We start from the raw sequence: 19,130 nt of genomic DNA on the forward strand, positions 1-19,130 counted from the left end.
CTAGGTGTCACTTCACACGATCAGTACAATTCGACTCGCAATTAACTGATGGAGTACATCATTGTTGTAAGCGTTGTTGTACTTCCCTTTTATGCGCAAACGATTCTTTTTGTTCAGAATTTTCGTAAGAATCATTTATTGTTTATATACATATCGTGTAATGAAATTGGATTCTCGACACACACCAGTACTTCATCACACCTTCCTTTAAACGCGATTTAAAGTTGGAGTTTTAAGCTGACGATGCACATGGAGAGTATTTGCTATTGTTAAAACAGCTCGTGTGTCGGTTGAAACCGCGTGCCTTGGTTCGCTAGAAAATTGTAGAAACTGCAACATCGCGAACACATGAACGAGGCAAGCACAAAGTAGCGAACGACTCTTCATCTAGAAACGCAAAACATATAGAATACACGGTCGCTGGATTAAGTACGATGTTAATCAGCCGTAATTCCATGTTATCGTTGTAACGATAGTAAACGCAGAGGAAAAGTGTAAAATCCAAATACAGAGCAGAAACTTATGTACAGTGGTTTCCAGTACGTGAAGCAACGTAACAAAGATTTCTCATTCTTTCACGACGTTGGCAAACAGTATTGTACAAGCAATTGCAGCTTTTTTTTGTTGTAGCTCTTTCTGTATCTCAATGCATTTATGTGGTGTATTTTTATCTTTTGCGTGTGTTTTTATTTTATATATGTAACTCTTTTGATAAATATACAGTCTTCTTTCCGCAGCTTTTTTACGACTCTTGCAGATTTTTATACGTTTATGATATTTATAATTGATAAGGAAAAAAATACAAATCGTTAGTTTTCGTAAAATATAAATCGTTAAAAATATATAAATGCAAAGAGCAGGTCTTACCGTCTTATAAAAAATATGTCCCACAAATAATAACACAAAAATTCAATTTTAACTTTTACTCAACTTTTACTCTGCTGACGCGTGAAACTTAATCCAGCGTCAAGTTCTACACATACACATATACACACAACTATCGATAGATGATAAAAATTATCTTAACGTGATCGGAGATTTCTATATCAAGTAAGATCGGTGATATCTCTTGTTGGGTAGGAGCGGTCGTGTACCGCGCAGTGGGGCCAAGGGTAGGCCGAATGTCCGTGAGCCCCAGCGGGGGTTGCACCGGTAAGCTTCAACCCCAAAGTGCCAGGTTGTTCCACCAAGTTCTCGTGTTCTCGCTCGTGTTGACGGTAACCGTAATCCGTAGTACCGTAGTACATACCCAGATTCCACATACACGCTCACGTATTGCACAAATACACATGTACTCAGTCTACAACGAACATCAATCAGGATTGCCATACGTGTACCACGAATCCTATTTTTCGAGCGTAGAATCAGAAATGAATGTGAGAATTCAAAGCTATGTGTTATACGCTCTTTTCACCGTTATTCCGAGATACTTTAAAAATAGCTGTTTACTGAAAAAGTATTTTTTCATACTTTCCCAAGACACAAACGATGCGAAAATTATTAAAATCTCTTTTTATGCGTATCAGATTTTAATAATATATTTTTTTAAATCGTAGTTTTCAATCATAGTAGTCAAATGTTTTTATTCCGATATATTTTTTCCCATAAATCGTGAGATTATTCCGCAGATAAAATTGAATCGCGCGAAATATGCTTCTGTGTCTCGCTTCTATTAAAATTATTACGGATTTATTATTTATAACAATATCAATGAACGTTATATTACGATAGCTTCCGTTCCGTTCATCAGATTTTGATTTTATTCATTACGCTTGTGCGTAATAAATAAAATTTTTTTGATCGGTCATGTAAAATATACCCGCGCACGCGAACTCATACTTCCTGACACATTATCGTACATATCACTCTGACATGTCCCACCATTACTTAAACTTAATTAGATACGAAACATCCTGTCACTGTTGCCATTTAGTTACTTTAGGTGCTCATAGTTCAATATTGTCACCGATAGTGTTTCGTATTGAATTGATTGAATTTTTCGTATACAAATATATTACGTCTTTATGGAATGCTTAGGGAGCAGAGAACCGTATGTTAGTTGTGCATCCGTTGTTCGTTGTATCGTTCGCTCGCGATTTGTATTTGCGTTCTGTCTTTCTTTTCCACGGCGTGTGCGATTTTTAAGTCGATCGATTTGCAAAGTCGACATGCACTCTCGCGAGTTCGCGGCGGAAATAGACTGCGTAAAATTAAAATATCCGCGTCGTCCTACTTTCCTTTCTGTCGATTCGATTTAGCTCATCCGCGAAAATCGATTCAGTGATTGTTTCCCTCCCGAGCTCTATTTACATTTGTCTATGCAGATGACGAACGTTTAATTTTACAATCATTATGGGATTTACGGCAATATTAACAATTAATTTCATCATTGTGTAGACGCGTTTTGTCGGATTAAAACAAATCTGCGCAGTGCGTGATAGATCGCATTAAACGCTACGCATCGTTACGTTAATTATATACTTACATTATATTATATTCCACGCTAAATTGGGAAACGGATGATCGGCGTTTTCAGCGGACAGGCGCGATCGAAACGAATTTAACGTGATTGTAACCCGTAACCAATTTCGCAGTCATAAAAGAATCATCTCGCTATTCCGTACACGGTCCGAGATACTCTATTGCACTGCAATTTAATCACGGGAGTAATTCGCGCTTCGATCGAGCAACGCGATCGGCAAAGGGTAAGTATCGAAGAAGCGATATAAATGGCACGCTTGTACGATTTCACTGCAGCAGTAAAAGTTTGAATTAGTTTCTTAGCCCCATCTCAAGTTGGTTTGTTCTGTATACTATTGTTACACTGTATCTGCGTTTTTTTTAATCTGCTTTAAAACCGCCCTTAATTGCTATTTAACATGCTACCGAGTGAACCCCTTGTAACGTTAATTCGCTTCTTCGATAGTTTTACTGGCCAAGGCGATTTCGAGACACGATTGTGGGAACATGAGGATATGACTACGATCTTTCGTCGGGGAAGTACGCACTTCCCGACAAACGCGGACTATTTTGTTCGATCTCGAATAAAATAGCAAAAATATCGCGAGATCATTACTGTTGATCATTACCGATTCCATATCTTCGTTTATAAATATTATTTATAAATACCATTATTGTATGGTATTTATAAATATCCGTATCAGATGTTCTGAAATATGTGTTAAGTTACGGGACGATATTGATGAAATCATTCGACAGAATAATGTGTTATTTGATATACATTTCGCACGGCAGCCTGCATAATCCGCCATGCAAACACGCAGCGGATTGCAACGTTGTGTCCCAAAAATGGAATCGACATACACATCGCTCGATCCATTAAGGGTGTACGATTACCTGGACACAAATATGGCAAATACGAGAAATTTAAAACGTTTAAAAAGCACATTACAAAGCTGTTGTATCTATCGCATGAATACGTACATACATACGTAATCTTTCTAATCGGTGTGTTAGGAATCTAAATATATCTTGCGTCATTTCTCTCTTCATAGTTCTAGAATAGCCCACAAGTAATCGTAACGGAAATCACTTTTGGTTCCTACGTACATATATATATTTACATATGCACACACACACATACACACACATACACACACACATTTTTAAACCCCGTATCTCGTACTGGTGTTGGATGACTGCCTAGCTCATAGTATATAGTTATATCCAGAATTTCCATCGTTTTTACTCTGTCCGTGCTCGAGTTCTCGAGCCTGAACATTAGTTTTCACTAGAACTTAGCCTGACGTCCGTAGGTTTGTTTGAGACAGCGTATCACGAGAGATCTGTGTGTACAACACGTCGCATGACAAGAGAAGTATTAGATCCTTTCCCGATCTTGATGTCCAGGGAAGGACCTCCGTTCAAGTAAAAGCGAACGGTGTATACGTACGGCCGGTCGCAGAATGCCGGAAAATCTCAACTTACGGGAGCTTGCTTTAGAGCTATCGATACCCGATACGTGGGAGTTCGTGCTCCCGTCGTATTTAGCGAGAAAAACGAGGTCATCAGATTCTCATCTCCCGCTCTGACACATTAAAGGTGATCTCTATATCGGATAGACGTGATTCAGGATTAGACCGCTGTTAACGGATACGGAGTTAACGCGATACGAAAAGTTGAGAATAGCGACTGCCTCGCTCCGGTCAGGAAAGTAAATGATTATCGATATCTTACTCATGAATATTTAAACGTTTTTTTCAATTGTTGACCGCTATTTCACGCGCTGTCAAAATTTGCATGTATCCAGGCTCGTGTGTGTAGTTCTAGTGAAAACTGAAATCAGCCGCGCGTGTAAAAACACTCTTGAGCCTGCCGCGTGACCCATAGCCACCATCGAGAATGCTGAAGGACTCTGCCCTTTACCGCAGACATTTTCTATTCTTTCTCTTCCTTCTCTCTCTCTCTCTCGTGCATCACGTGATTTATGTGTCGATATTTTCTTGTAATCTGAAGTACATTACTTTGGCGGGTTCTGCTGTCCTTTTTGCCGTGACGCACGGTTTTGCTCATCACGTCGCGCGGTTATGGGTCAATTTTTTCCGTGAGACGAACGAATTCGAGTTGAATGTCGCAAAAAAAAAGGAGGGAAGGCAACCGGGGTGGAACCATTGCCGTGATCGATGACGAAGACTTCGTGAAGATGCAGTCACCTAGGGGCGAGTAATCTACCATCTACCTACATCTACTATCTCTTAGAAACATCGCCGTATATATATATATGAAGTGATTTTGATTATTATACATTGTTCATAGTGAAAAAGCCTAGTTTCACCACGACGGGTCGATTTTCGTTTTCCAACGATTGTAAGAGCACATGAAAATTTTGCCGAAATATTAACCAATGACGATCACAAAGTCGTGATCAAAAATAGCATATATCCAGATCTTCCCGCAGTGGTACAAAAGTGTAGACAATTTAGAACTCTCTATAAATTAAATTAAACGATATAATACATAGTTGTCTCTGATTAGAAACAGTTTGTAGTACAAGAAAGATTTTTACATCAATTAATATCTTTGTGATTAACATCGATAGTAAATAATTTAGTTGATGCTAAGATTGCCCGTATATTACGCTTATATAAATGCAACACATACAATTTCAGTTCTATCACGACTGCGATATGTACAAAAGCTTCCATTCGTTCATATTGGTACGAAAACAGCACTTGAAGAAAGTAATAACATTATAGTGTAATATTAATCATATAAATCGATTTATCATCGGGAAACGTAGGTGGCAACCTTGGCTGATATTTTAGGCCATATATATATATATATATATGGCCTAAATATATATATATATATATATATATAGTTACAGATTCGAGTTAAAATAGTGTACTCAAGCGACCGTAATAACGAGTATCTTCGTGTATGGCAAAAAGTATTTTAAGTGTTGTCTGTGGAGTTTATTGAAAATAATTATATCTACATAGAATAAAAAGTAGATCTTTCGAAGAGAGATGGTCAGGAGCAGTAAGGCGATTCGGCACGACGCCTCTCGCCTCTCGGCTTCTGCGTAGAATTGATAGAACAGTAGATTAGACACGTAGATAGAACGAGAGAGTGATCATTTTGTTTGGTGTGTCGTGTGTTCGTCTGTCAGTTTGACTGTCCATCTTTTCTCGTATTTCCCCGTACAATTGTATAAAAGTATAAATTCCCATTATACTCGCGGCTAGTACTTCGAGCTAGAACCGCTCGTAAAACTCGCCGCCCAAACATCGTTATTTCCTGCCGTTTATTTAACCGCTAGAATTAGAACGCTAATTAGTGTTAGCAGCGTGACACGCTAGCGCGAGTTGGTAGTTTAGAGACGATCTGTCACGATGATATCTACATAAGGTTATATATCTGCCTACAATATATTTAAGCTACGACTATTACACGCCGGCAAATAGCCACTGATACGCGTGCGTAGTTTAGGTCGACGATTCTACTGGCCGGAAAATATTTGCTAATTTGTTTAATGCATTTGATGTCGTTTAAACAGCTTCCGTTAAATTTCGTTGAATTCCGTTTAATTTTCACCGTTTATGAATGCGCGAATTGACGACTATGACGATCATTATCGACGATCACCTTTAACTGTACAATTGTCATCGCTGATTAACAGTTTGATTCAATCAATGTGTTGCTTCGTCAAAAGCCTCTGTGCATCTCGCTCTCCTCTAATTGTGCGTAAAAAATGCAGCTTTTCACTATGGGGGTAATCAGGATATGTCCACTTTAATGTGCAGCTGTTATAATGTAAATTGATACTATACGAAATCATGTATAACACTTTTCATAACATCCTCTTCTACATTTGCATTTTTAACACAACATGAAATCAGAATACAAGCTTTCAAAAATATTTTAATATGTTAAAGCTTTCCATCATAATTTACTGCTAATCGCAACACAACCTTACATCTCGCATGCTCATACGTTACAAGCCTGCGTTATAAAATAACATCGAATTTCTTAATTTAAGGTCCATTTATGCAATAAACAATGATAAAATACTTAAAAAAGTGGTCTGAAAATATATTGTTTTATAATTAATTATAATTAATTATAATTATGGTTTCACACAATCTTCTTTAATCAAGTAGCTCTTTAGGTACTTTACAAATGTTGACGTGACAGAAAGTGTACGTATCCGTCTTTACATTTTGCAACAAACTCTCTTCTATATCGTCTGTAATGTCTATCTTTGATCAAAATGATCAAAATGATTGGGAAAAAAAGAAAGTCTCTAATAACGAAATTTTTCTGACAATATGCGCTACTCGCAAAACATTTATCAGTAACTATTTCCTTGAGTCTGGATATAATCTCTTTAGAAAGAAATGTACCTTGATAATTTTCAAGGATGATAAAAACTCGCTAATAATTACTACCTCCATACAACATGTATGCAGTTTCTTGTAAGAATCCTTCAAGCCGATGAGCTGTTCCAAACTGTCAGCAGGTTTCGATTTCTATATAGAACCAATTTTCAGACGGAATTATCTCGTGATAGACATGCACTTGTATCCTTTACTTGTCGAAGTTCGGTTCTTCGGATCTGGTAACCTTCGACCAGATCCTCATCTTTCGCTAAAGCAGCCCCAAGTTGAATGAGCGATTCCGTGCGAGAATTTGGGACTTAAAGCTCTCGGCTTTGCGCTGCTCTGGGTCCCCTGAGTAGATTTCGCGGCACGGAGTTCTTATCTAAAGTCTCAATCGCGTTTACGTCAGCTGGAGATACACTCGAAATAGATGAACTCTTGGCCTAGATCCCTACGCGTCGGTTGTATAGACGGCCGAATCCAGGCAATAAGGATTTCTCGCTCCCCTTATCTCGCAGGCAGATTTAGTATATATGTATTTATATAGAATGCCCCAAAAATGTCGCGTACACTTTTTTCTTCGATTACGAAATTGCAAAATTGCAGTATTGGTGGTCACTTATTCCATACCTTGCACAAATTTATTCGACCTTATTTTAAAAAATTCTCACTCCGTGCACATGCATCTGCATTTACGGTATTTATATGTCCCACTAATGTAATTAATAATTTTAAACTGAAATCCTATTAAAATACACTCCGCTTAAAAGCTATCTTCCAAATAAGACTCTATCACTGTATTACAAACCACATTAAGTTCAATTCCAATTACTTATGTTTGAATGTACGATATCCTGGTACTAAAATTACTTACACTTTCTTATCTTTTGTAATACTAAATCTATTTCTTCCAATATCTGCTATTTGGCTAATATCTCTGGCTCAGATAAAACGTATGGTCTTTGAAGCAACTTGTATGTACATACCTGCTCGGCTAGGTATATACATGTATATCTGTGCTTATATATATATCGCTATTTTTGGCCGGATCTAGATACGACCCCAGGAGTTATCGGTGCAGCCATCGGTTGTCGCGAGATCCGGAAGCCGCGCCCGTTTCGACGGACTCGACGTGTAGCCCCTTTCTTTTCATAAAACTTCCGATAAACGTCTGCTGGCAAGGATTTCCGTTTCATTCGTCAGCCTGCCCAATCCCGAATCGAGCGACACACTCTCACTTCTAGAATATTACTATATGTTTTCTCTCTCAGGACTGCTATATGATATTTTCTTTTCATTTTCTAGAGAGCAATCGTGAAAGAAATGTTTTAGCAAAGATACTCATTCAAAGATACTTATTTATGAATTTCCCTTGCAAAATTTTCAGATAATTTTCAGATAATTTGAAATTCCCAAGTCGAGAGAATTCAATTAGATAATCCTGGCTTCTTTCAAAACACAATTCGTGTTACAGACTTCTGTCTAATTTCCTCCGAAGTATGCGTAGTTTCTCTTTTATTTACGCATCTTCGCCAAACATCAGATTCATTTATGTTGCCGAGTATCGAAAAGATATGAATGCACGTAAATCGTCAGACTAGGGCGGACAGGTCTACAGAGTGTTTCCCTCTCTATGGCAGCTCGGAACTTCCGGTCAGAGCATGTCGATAGAGACAAGCCACACCATTAAGCGCCGTGATACCCCATACAAATCACGTCGATCCACGATTTATGGTCCATTCACCCTCTCTGGCATCTCTCGCAATCGCGTTATCAGTGTCGATGGTTGCGCGCTCAAAACGAGGCTTCTCCATGAAAACATGTTGTTGCGACAGCATAGAAGGGCTATTCTCTTCCCCTAACGGTACATCAAACGCACGTTTCGATCTTCAATGATTTTCCCGTATCATCGATATTATTCTCAGAGTAATCGCATATTTATCACAAATAACTCCCGCTTGTACACAATATATTCACGGTACTAAGATTATCTTTGTTGAGTACTGTCCATTGCTGCGAATAAAGATAAAAACTCATTTCTGCATTTCTACATAATATTAAATCTAGGAACACAAAGGTTTTATTATTTATGGAACAGAAAAAGTATTCCTTTCGCTCTTCCTAATCCTTATAATTTTTAATTAATTTTTATATCTTTTGATTGCGCAGATATTCTGAGAATAATTAATAATGACTAACATGTAACGATAATACTAGTTACATTTATTATATAAAAAATCTTGCCATTAAAAGCCACATTTTTTTAAAATAAATTTTTTCCATTACATCCCATGAATTAAAGATTGCACGAGAAATGGTACACTATGCTGGGAAATTAATCTTTAGTATTTCATGCGTCATGTTCGTAGATACGAGAACATATAAGCTTAATCCGCTTTTATTCCTAGCCACTTCCTCTGCGCCTTATTTGCATTCCAGTTTCTCCACGATCTTTCTTTTATAATATATAAAACAGCATAAAATATCTGCCATATAAAACAGTATTAAATTGATACGCTGACTTTTTAAACACTTTATGAGTTTATTTAAGTTTTTAGTATAGTTCTTTTTAATTTCGCTCAATGTTCACGTAATGCGTGACGAATGCAACTGTTTTGGAGATTCAGATTACTAACAATGCGACAAGCAAATAATCTATATCTACTACACATATGCGTACATTGAAATTATAAAATTGAAATTGGAACTGTGTCATATCACTCGTGATATCAATTTGTACACCATATATCGAAAAGATAAATTTAAATCCTTACACACGTATTAAAAGAGACGAACTATAACGTAAAATATCTACACATTGGAGTGTGTTAATCCACGCAGTACGTCAACATAAATTCCCGTCCCCTTTTTTGGCCAGTAACAATTCGCATTACAGATCGTATTCCCCGTTCCCGTTTTTGTTTCTCATCATTCTCAGCTTTCTTCTTGTTCTTTATTAATGTCAGGAGTGCCGGCGGTGTACTACCACGGAACAGGAAGTGAGAATGCAGGCCGCGCGTATACGGAGGCGCCGATGCAACACGTCCAACGCAATGCACTGCGGAAGAAATGTATGAAGTCGACATTCACTTTGCTCGAAACACGCACCGAAACACCCCCCCCCCCTCTCTCTCTTCTCTCTCTCTCTCTCTCTCTCTTCGTCCGTCATCTATCTTTTACACACGCACGCACACACATGCTCGCGTACTTTTTTCACCATCATCGGACTGTCTTTCTCTATCTCGCTCTTTCTTTCTATCTTTCTCTCTTTTTCTCCGGCTGATACAGAAATCCCTTATACGCGATCTCTCAAAGTACAACCATTTCCGAGAATTCTTCTCGAATCGTCCCGCCTCGTTTATCGCGTTTCGTACGTTTCTGCCTTCGTCTGTTCCGTATGGAAAATGCATATTAATACCGAAGTGCATTTCGATGCATCGGGGGTGCTACTCGAGGGAATCTCGCAGCTACAGTGGCTACGACGGCGATCGATACCCGTAGGTTCCATTATTGCCACAGCCAGTCGACGCATCCGAATCGAAACCGTAGTCGTGGCGGTAACCGCCGACGCGGTCTCGAGCAGCGTCCTCGCCCCGATGGAGAAAGCTGATACCGTCGATACTGTGCGAAAGCTTTCTAAGTGCCCAGAGAAAACACCTGTCACATTTTTCGCCGACGTGTGGCACTTCCGTTATTCTCGCAACGTGCCATCTCGCGCGCGCGCGCGACACATCCGCCGAGCGTAATTCCGCGATGGTGGAACACCCTCGCCTCGGTTCGCAACCGAGCGTTTAAGAGCCACTTTTCACGCTCGAGCGTCGGAGACGAGAGGCAGAGAAAGCAACGGTACGCCTTCCCGGGGATCCCGGGGCATCCTCGGACGAAACTCGAAAACAGGAGAGAGACGATTGACAAAGCAACACACTCGGAAAGATCATCGTTCTACGTCTGCTGTTTTTTTCTTTCAGTCATCCATCCGGCGCGTCATCATCTTCTCTGTTCGTTCTGTTCTCTTCTTTTTTTCCTGTTTTTTTTTCTCTCTTTCTTGATAATATTAGCTTCCAGACTATTGTCGAGTGAGATAGTCGGCGGAAATGAATAGCGAAAGCACATACGCGCATTGCAAGTGCGGCGCAGTTGTGACCGAAGTTTTATGTTTCAGTGGATCTAACCAATGGACAGCTCACCCCAAACAACAACACGCCCTTACTTACGCAAGCACTTTCTGGTACGTCTTCAAAGTCTTTCTTCTCCTCCTCGTGGCTGCGAGCGTAATGCGCTTTCTCGACTTGCTTCATCGCGCTACGATCGATTCGCTCGGTCAATGCAAACAGTTTCTACGATGGCTTTTTCGTTAACTAGTCACGCGAGATTACGAGCAATAAAGTTTGTGCGGAGCCGATAGAAATTGGCGGAAAAATATCTTTTGAACGAATACTCGCGATCGTTTGAACGAAATGCCACGATAAAATTATCAAACGAAATGTTATATTATTTCGAAATCAAGCTTTTATCATATCATTTTAATATCGTTTAACATTTCAACGTTCTCGCGAATTAAATTCCGTTAAATATGGTGTGTAATTTTGCGAAGGAATGTCCTTGAACGTTATTAATTTTGCTGTTTAATGCATTACACGACGATTCGTTTTCACGAAACAATCTGCCTTTATTAAGAGCCAATAAAAGTCAGGCAAGCTTTTAATCGATTAAAATCTGCCATTTCTCACAAGGCGCTACTAATTTGCGATAGCGAGCAACGGAATGCATGGCTGCTTTGTCAAGCATGATTAACGCTGCATGTTTATGTTTATGTAAAAATCATTTTTGACGATTTCCACCGGATATTCAAGCTTCAGCTAATTCAGAGAACAACGAAGACTGTCGTGGCAAGTCAAATAGCATTTCAATCGCACTCATGATGCCATTTGCGGCGTGTAAATAAAAGTAGATGAGATCATACTCGCTCGCTTCTGTCAGAGATTTTTCAGTTTCCCGAAAAGTTTTCGCTTCGAAGCCCTTCGTCGCTGTAAAGCGATAGCTTTCGGCGAAGAAACACTATCCCATCCATGATCCCAGCGGAGGGCACCGTCTCGTTACTTCTCGTCCCTTAATTCTCGCGCGATCGCTTCCCGTCAAATCCGCGTCGAGATGTCGTCACGGAGAGAACGGAAGTAGAAAAGGACCGACGAGAGGGCAGCGGGAGGGAGAAGGAGGATGTACCAGCGTTTCCCAAGAGAAGTGTCGCACATGCGAGGGCGCCGAGATGCCGGCAGCGAAATACGCCTCCTCTCTTCTATTTTTTTCTTCTTTTCCCTCGTTCTCTCCATCTAGAATCTGTCCCCGATCTGCCCGCCGTCGCGCCGTCGTGCCGTCCGCAATCTCCTCTCAAATAAATCAAACTTTTGAATCGCGCACGTCCTCCTCGCCCGCCCCCGTGCACCCCGACCGCGCGCCGCCTCCTCCTCGTCGTCGTGGCACCGGCACAAAACTTTGTAACCGGCCGCCATTGTCAAGAGTTTAAAAGCTGAATGGGTTTTTAGATTGTACGCTGGGGCGCTTTCGGTTTCCCGTAACCTCGCCGCCATCCACCCATCTCCGTCCCTTCCCTCCCGGTCCTCCCCTGTCGAGAGAGTTTCAAATTCTTCGCGTACCGCCCGCTTACGACCATCCCCCATCCCCGATTTCTTCCTCATCTTGTTCCTCTTCTGCCGCTCTCGTTCTCGTCGTCTTTTTCGTTCTTCAGCGCTCTCGTGGCCGCCGTTAATCCAAAAGTACGTACCGTATGACATTTACGCGAGCTGCCGCGCGAACAACGCGAACAACGACGATACGCGGTATCGTTCGAGTCGGATACATTAATCTTCGGCGCTCCTCTTATTGGCTGTCTGTCAGAGTTTTTACGAGTGTTGAAGTTCGACGGGGAATGCGGACGACGCGGCGAGACACTGTGTTCCCGAGTACGATGCACTTTCGAGAGTAATACGGTGTAATTTCGTCCTACGGTTCCATTGCTCCTCGTTGCTCCTGCGCGCGAACACCGTGAGAACGAACAAGAGGCAGTGTTTGGCAGGATTGATTAAGAAAGAGATGCGCGAAAGTAGCTTTTTGTAAACATAGTAACTGCATCAGCGTTTAATCCTAGTGCTGTGCATTATGTGTGTATCAAATGTCACGTGTTACTGCAGAAAAAGCTTAAAAGACTAACACATACATCACTCACCCTCCCTTGCTGAAGGCAGCATAATATATCGTTTGCAAGAGATGGAGAACAGCATAGTTCGTGACTCAAAAAGCATCAGTAACGTCAAAGATTTAGGTTGTTCAACATTTGTTTCGAAAAAAAAGAGACTGTGGTTTTTCAGTTTAAAATTACAATTCTTTTGGCACAATTATCGTTTTTCTGTTAGTAAGTACATCTGGTGCAAGAGACAGAACGAGTATTTATTTTATGAGATTTTTCAATCAAATTACATAAAAAAATAACTTCAGAATTTTGATTTCATTTCTTTATCGAGCAATATTTCCGATGTAATCAATAAAATAATTTCTTAATTAAATTTTTCCTGCGTATAACTCAGTTTCCAACGCAAGCTCATTCAATATTAATATCACAAAGAAGGGTAATATTGCACCAGATTCTGTAATTGTTTGCATCATCATAATTTCCCCCGCCTATCCCTCTCTCGTTTATATTCTCATGACGTCTTTACTTCGGGAGCCGAACGCGGAATGGGGTAAGTTTAGTTTTCGCCGCTTGGCCTTTATAATCGAGCAAACTGTGCCATCCCTGCTCCGTTTGACTTTCTAACAGCACGAGGGAAAAGTTAGTCCTCGTGCAGACGGAACGTCAGAGCAGTAACCGTAGCCAGTTGTATCTTGTAACTTCTCCAAAATCGGTCGCCATCACTGCCTCGTGCGATTGCGTTGCCTGTCCAGCGACGTGTTGTACAATGTCATACATACATATGTCTATGTGCAAGGCGCTTTTTCTTCTTATCTTTATGGTCGTAGGTGAAGGCTGCCTTGCAATGCGCTTAATGAGTGTCTTCTTTTATTCTTTCCCTTTTCTTTTCCTTCAGTGAATGCATCGTGAAAAGATTCGTTAAACGGACTCTATCCTTCTCTTTGTATTCATGTGTGTGTGTGTGTATATCGTGATACGTACTCGTCGATTTAATCGTATCTCACTCGCGCGATCGTTAAGCGAGCGAGATACACGCACAGTCCTCAAAGTAAAACGTAGACCAGAGATCGTTTATTTGTGCACGAATGTGCGTGGGCTTGTTACGATTCACGTTACATTAGTATACGAGTTCAAAAATCTTATCTTTAACGAGATTTAGCCCGCTAAAGAGTATCATTATGCAAGTGAAATGAGTTTGATATTAGCAAACGGAAAGAGGTGAGAAAGCTAAAAAACTAAAGGCAAACGCTAACGGAGCAACCACGTGCCTTAAGGTACTTGCATGGAAGATTCCTGAAAGGGATAAGGCATGCAACGCTGATATCGCTATCGCGAGAGTAGAATAAAACAATCGAAATTTTCACGTTCAATAATTGCCACCAAGACAACTCTCGCGAGAGACACAATACGTTACAATTTCAAGAACGAAAATTACTGCCGCACTCGCGACTTAACGTCTCTTGTTTAACGATTAGATAAAACGAATGGCCATCGTAAATCTCTTTTAATCCTCAACTATCACGGCGCAGTCACAGCTGATTCCATCGCATTCATTTTATGAGAAGAAAAACCCCGTAGTAAAAAAATTATGCAATTTTTAGTCTGCGCTTCGCGTAAATGCGCTGGCAACTTTACACGACTTAAGCGTTAACTTTTCACTCATGAAATTAAATAAACAGTTAACTCATTAACACATAAAATAACAATCGCAGTTTCAATCGACTTACATCAGATTGGGCCATGGTAGTTGAGAAATCGATTTCCATTTAAATCTCGGTGCTTCTTGATCAAGCAAGACTCGGAAGCAAGCGAGTACGATATGTTCCTGCGCACGAGACGAGGACGAGCTTCCTCGAAGTTCATCCTCGTCGCGACGACGACGTACGCTCTCACGGGTTAAGAGAGAGTGAACATTGACGCGGGTTCGTTGCAGTGATGAACAACTACCAGGCGGCCGCAGCGCAGGCCGGATTCCCGCCGGCGTCGCCGCACGCGGCCGGCCACGGTGGGCCTCAGGGCCGGTCATTTCCGGCGGCCAATTCGCCGGGCCCCATTGACATGTACAGCTCGAGCGCCGCCGCCGCAGCAGCAGCCGCAGCCGCGGATTCCGCAGTCGCAAGCTACGTCCAGGCCGCAGCTAGCCCGCAGCCCCCCACGACCGCGTTCCCCGCGATCGCTGTATCCCGTGCCCCGCTCAACTACAGTCCCGTAAGTCCACTTAATGCTCCTCCATTATCACCAAAGATCGGGCCCCTCCCGAGAAAGAGAGAGATGGAACGAAAGGACGAAGAGCGCGGTCGGAATCACGCAAGATTTTTCACCGCCTGTTTGTCTGTCCTGGCAGTCCTGTCAGCCGCACCATTTTCTATTAATGTCTTGCTCCAGAGAAACATACGTGGAAGAGCCTGCTGAAGCGTTTCTGCTGGGTGCACAGACATCAGTGGAACTTATGGTCGGCGAGAGAGGAAACGGGATGCAGACGTTGTATCCACATTTTTGCGTCTAGAGACTTACATCACACGCACGAGTATTAGAGATGCATTTGCCACTGATGTAAGATACTGCGAAGATCAAGATATTTTTTTAGCATCGACCAAGCTCTCTATCGTTTCGTTCCATACAGTAATTTCACCAGCTTCACGCACTTATGACAAGCAAAAATGTGGGTGTGTAATACTACCCTTTTGCAGACATAAATTATATTCAATGCAACCGATTTGTCAGATTTACAGCAAAGAAAGATTGCTTTTATGTACACATTATTATCGTACGCTTTATATATATATATATACATATTCTATATTCTATTTTTATATTTTACGGGTACGTCTCTGGTCCGTCAGGTATAGTATGACAATTATTACATTGATTTGTATATCGAACGTGCATAATATCGTTTATAGGATTTCCATAATGTGGTACTCTCTGCAATATTAATGTATTTAACAATTTACCCAAGACTTCCTACGTAACATCAAGGCCTTCGCAATTTGTTACTTATTATTGTTGCTGTTATTATCTTTACATCATGGAATTTTGTGAAATACATCATAAAAGAGACTACAACCTCAAAGGCCAAGTACCGCAATTGCACGCTGCAATTTTAGATATGCAGGCAAACGCAAGGGTCTATCTTTGCGCTCATCCTTGTGTAATGATTATTATTTTTATGGGAAGGTTGATGAGACCGATATCTTGTACTGTTCCAGGGTCCTCTAATACCAGCGGCGTTCACTAATGGCTACCATTGAGCCTTGTTAAGACCTAATAACAGGTATGTCCGCCATCAACAATATTTTTCTCACAGTAGAGTACAGATTTCACGAGGCAAATTTATTAGACGCAAGAGCAACACATGGAATAATCAAGTTTCCTTTTCTGCATCCCGCAATTTCTGGTGTAACACATTATCTGTGAAGATATGCGAGAAAAAACACAGCTCTGCATAATCGTAACAAACTACTAACGAAAGCAATCCATTCCAAGATATTGAGAAAAAGCAAGAATCGAATTTTTACATATCCAAAGCAATACCCGTTTCCCCCAGAACCTTCCCCCAAATATGCATATTGAGAAAGAGATGTTACGTTTAGATGCAGCTTTATTTTACGCCCGCTGTGTGAGTTAATTTCGAACTGATTAAAATTGGCTGCGTCTTCGTCAGCCGGGCAAATAATTTATCTAACTTGTCGAAATGTTACTTTTCTTTTCGCCAGGATGGACGAGACGGCAGAACGCAGCACGGTCGCTTAATATAATAAGCAACACGGAGGATTTGAGGCAGCTAAACACAGTGTGGATAATCTCTGGACGAAATAGAAATAAAAAAACATATACACGCTTATCACAAATGATGATCGAAAGTTGCAATACACCCACAAGCAGATAATGTCAACATCACAAGTCGATGGTCAAGCAAGATCCAGTCGATGCAACTTTAAAAAAACGTCCAGCTTTGTAAACGGCCTGGACATAATATTACGCGAATATGTAACAACGCATTAAAAAAGAATTTAGAGCATTAGTCGAATTCAGGAAGTTGGATGCAACTGTAGCTAGGTGGAAGAAAGTAAATGCTGCTGAAGCGAGGAAAGAAGATTGATATAAGGGGCAAGACGACGTCACGTCCAGAGAAGAGATGAGGGAAAACGGACGAAAAGAGCGACAGGAAGACCGACTGTCATTCGGAAAATAGGAAGAGAAAACAATGATGCGCTGCAATAGCTGTGGCCGAAACTGCGTGTTGACGCCAGCCCGTTCTCCGACATTAATAAAAGGAATAATAATATAATAATAATAAATTAAATTAATATTATTAATTGCTAAATATTTAAGCGGTTAAGTCTAGAGTATATATATATATATATATATATATGTATATATATATATAGTATATATATATGAAGATATATAAATATATATATATACATATATATATATATAAATATATAAATATATAAATAATTGATAATTATTAGACGATAACGTATGACTTCTAATATTTAAGGCAGATAAAGAGACGGAAGAGATACCAACTCTCACGAATATTATTATATAACTATTAATTATTACATGATTACTATGGCGATTGCAATTATTAACGAGCGCCATGCACTGCGTATGCTCGCGTAAATATATTATATATAACGATAGGCACACACGCGTTCGCACCTGGGAGAGTCTTTGTTTCCGGGCTTTCAAGTTTTAATCGTATGCGTGGGGAGGGTTGAGTAATTTAACGAGAGAGACGGTCGCGAGAAGAAGAGAGAAAAGGAGGCAAGGCCTGACAAAAAAAAGAAAAGGAATAGGCTGGATAAATCATGAGACATTTTCTGTTTTTGTTCTCTCTCTCTCTGCATGTTTACGTGCAGACACGAGCTCTCCCTTTTCTCTCCTAACGTGCCTTTTCGCTGACTAAAATGGCGGAACGGTGCTTCTCTCCTATCCTCTCTGTCGCAGTCCTATCTTTCCCGGGTGCGCAACGAAATAACAAAGCGTGAGGATATAGTGGCGAACGGGCGAGGGAGGTTCGCATACGTAGACGTGTTGCATACTTGACGTCACGCTGTTAGCATTACTTGTGGAAAGAGGGAAACACGCAAGAAAGCCGCGTCGAATTTCGGGCCGACACGACAGGCGAGCCCGAGAGACGACAGATAGAAGCGCAACAGCGGAAGACTTCCAGAAGGAAGAGAAACAGCACTAGATGATATCACAGTTAGAATCACAGAGTAGCGGAAGTTCTTTAGCCGCATTTCGCCGACGAATCCGCCATTTATATCCCGACAGGAGACGCGACTGCTTGATGCACGCGCGTGTAATTACCGTGGTTTCGCGAACCTCGCAAGAGGGTATTATCGTGCGTTTTATGGCAATAAGATGTTTCGCGGTGACCGAAAGGGTTTTGGAAATTTGTATACTATTATTAATCGTATATTTCCTTGTTATACTATATTAGTTATAGTCGAATACTACGTTAAATGACGCAGCGAAGGCGCTCGACGCGGCCTCGATGTCCTTGCTTTCGGAATGGGGATATAAATGGCGTCGATTTTACGCCACTCCACTGTAATTCTAATTGACACCGAACGCTCGCTTCGAAGTTCCGCTCGGCGTTTTCCGCTTCCGGAGCCGCCGAACGACGACTGTTATGAATCTAATCGGCCACTGTATAGCTTTAAAAACCGATTACATACAGTAACCCCCGTTACATATACACATATATTACGCGAATTACCGTATAATTGATTTAAAGTAACGCCGTATATGCATGACCCTATAGACGAGCCAACGCGATGAAAAAAGAAAGACGATCCGAGAGGTTTCTTTCGGCGGTCACAAACTACCGCGACACACGACACACTCTACACAACATGTATACACACGTACACATACACACACTTGCATAACACGACACACGCTCTACATCCCCGGCGTCTAATCGTCTAAGGCTGAGCTACACCGACAGTCTGGATTAACTGATTCTGATTAGCGTGTGAGTCTAGCGATTTATTGTCCTTCACTAGATTATAGTCCTACTTATAACACACAGACAAGGCAAGGGAAATTTAGTTAACCAGCGTCGGTGTTAATCAACGTAG

General features: G+C 40.9%; 1 protein-coding gene across 9 annotated transcripts in view; it reads left to right on the forward strand.

Moving 5' to 3' along the window:
- Nucleotides 1–17,221, forward strand: part of LOC105284583 (RNA-binding protein Musashi homolog Rbp6) — a 589,200-nt gene extending 571,979 nt beyond the window's left edge. For 3 of the 9 annotated variants that reach the window (XM_026970600.1, XM_026970603.1, XM_011348235.3), the window contains 5 exons: nucleotides 9,809–9,913; nucleotides 11,005–11,070; nucleotides 14,963–15,237; nucleotides 16,239–16,303; nucleotides 16,746–17,221. In XM_026970600.1, the coding sequence (XP_026826401.1) occupies nucleotides 9,809–9,913; nucleotides 11,005–11,070; nucleotides 14,963–15,237; nucleotides 16,239–16,280 (488 nt within the window). In that variant the 3' untranslated portion in view covers nucleotides 16,281–16,303; nucleotides 16,746–17,221. Of the gene's footprint in view, nucleotides 1–1,080; nucleotides 1,153–9,808; nucleotides 9,914–11,004; nucleotides 11,071–14,962; nucleotides 15,238–16,238; nucleotides 16,304–16,745 lie in introns of all 9 variants that reach the window. The other 6 variants (XM_026970601.1, XM_026970605.1, XM_026970604.1 and 3 more) reach the window with 6 other exon arrangements.
- Nucleotides 17,222–19,130: the final 1,909 nt, after the last annotated feature.

This window comes from Ooceraea biroi, chromosome 6 (assembly GCF_003672135.1).
Source record: "Ooceraea biroi isolate clonal line C1 chromosome 6, Obir_v5.4, whole genome shotgun sequence".
In the NCBI taxonomy this organism is placed as follows: Eukaryota; Metazoa; Arthropoda; class Insecta; order Hymenoptera; family Formicidae; genus Ooceraea; species Ooceraea biroi.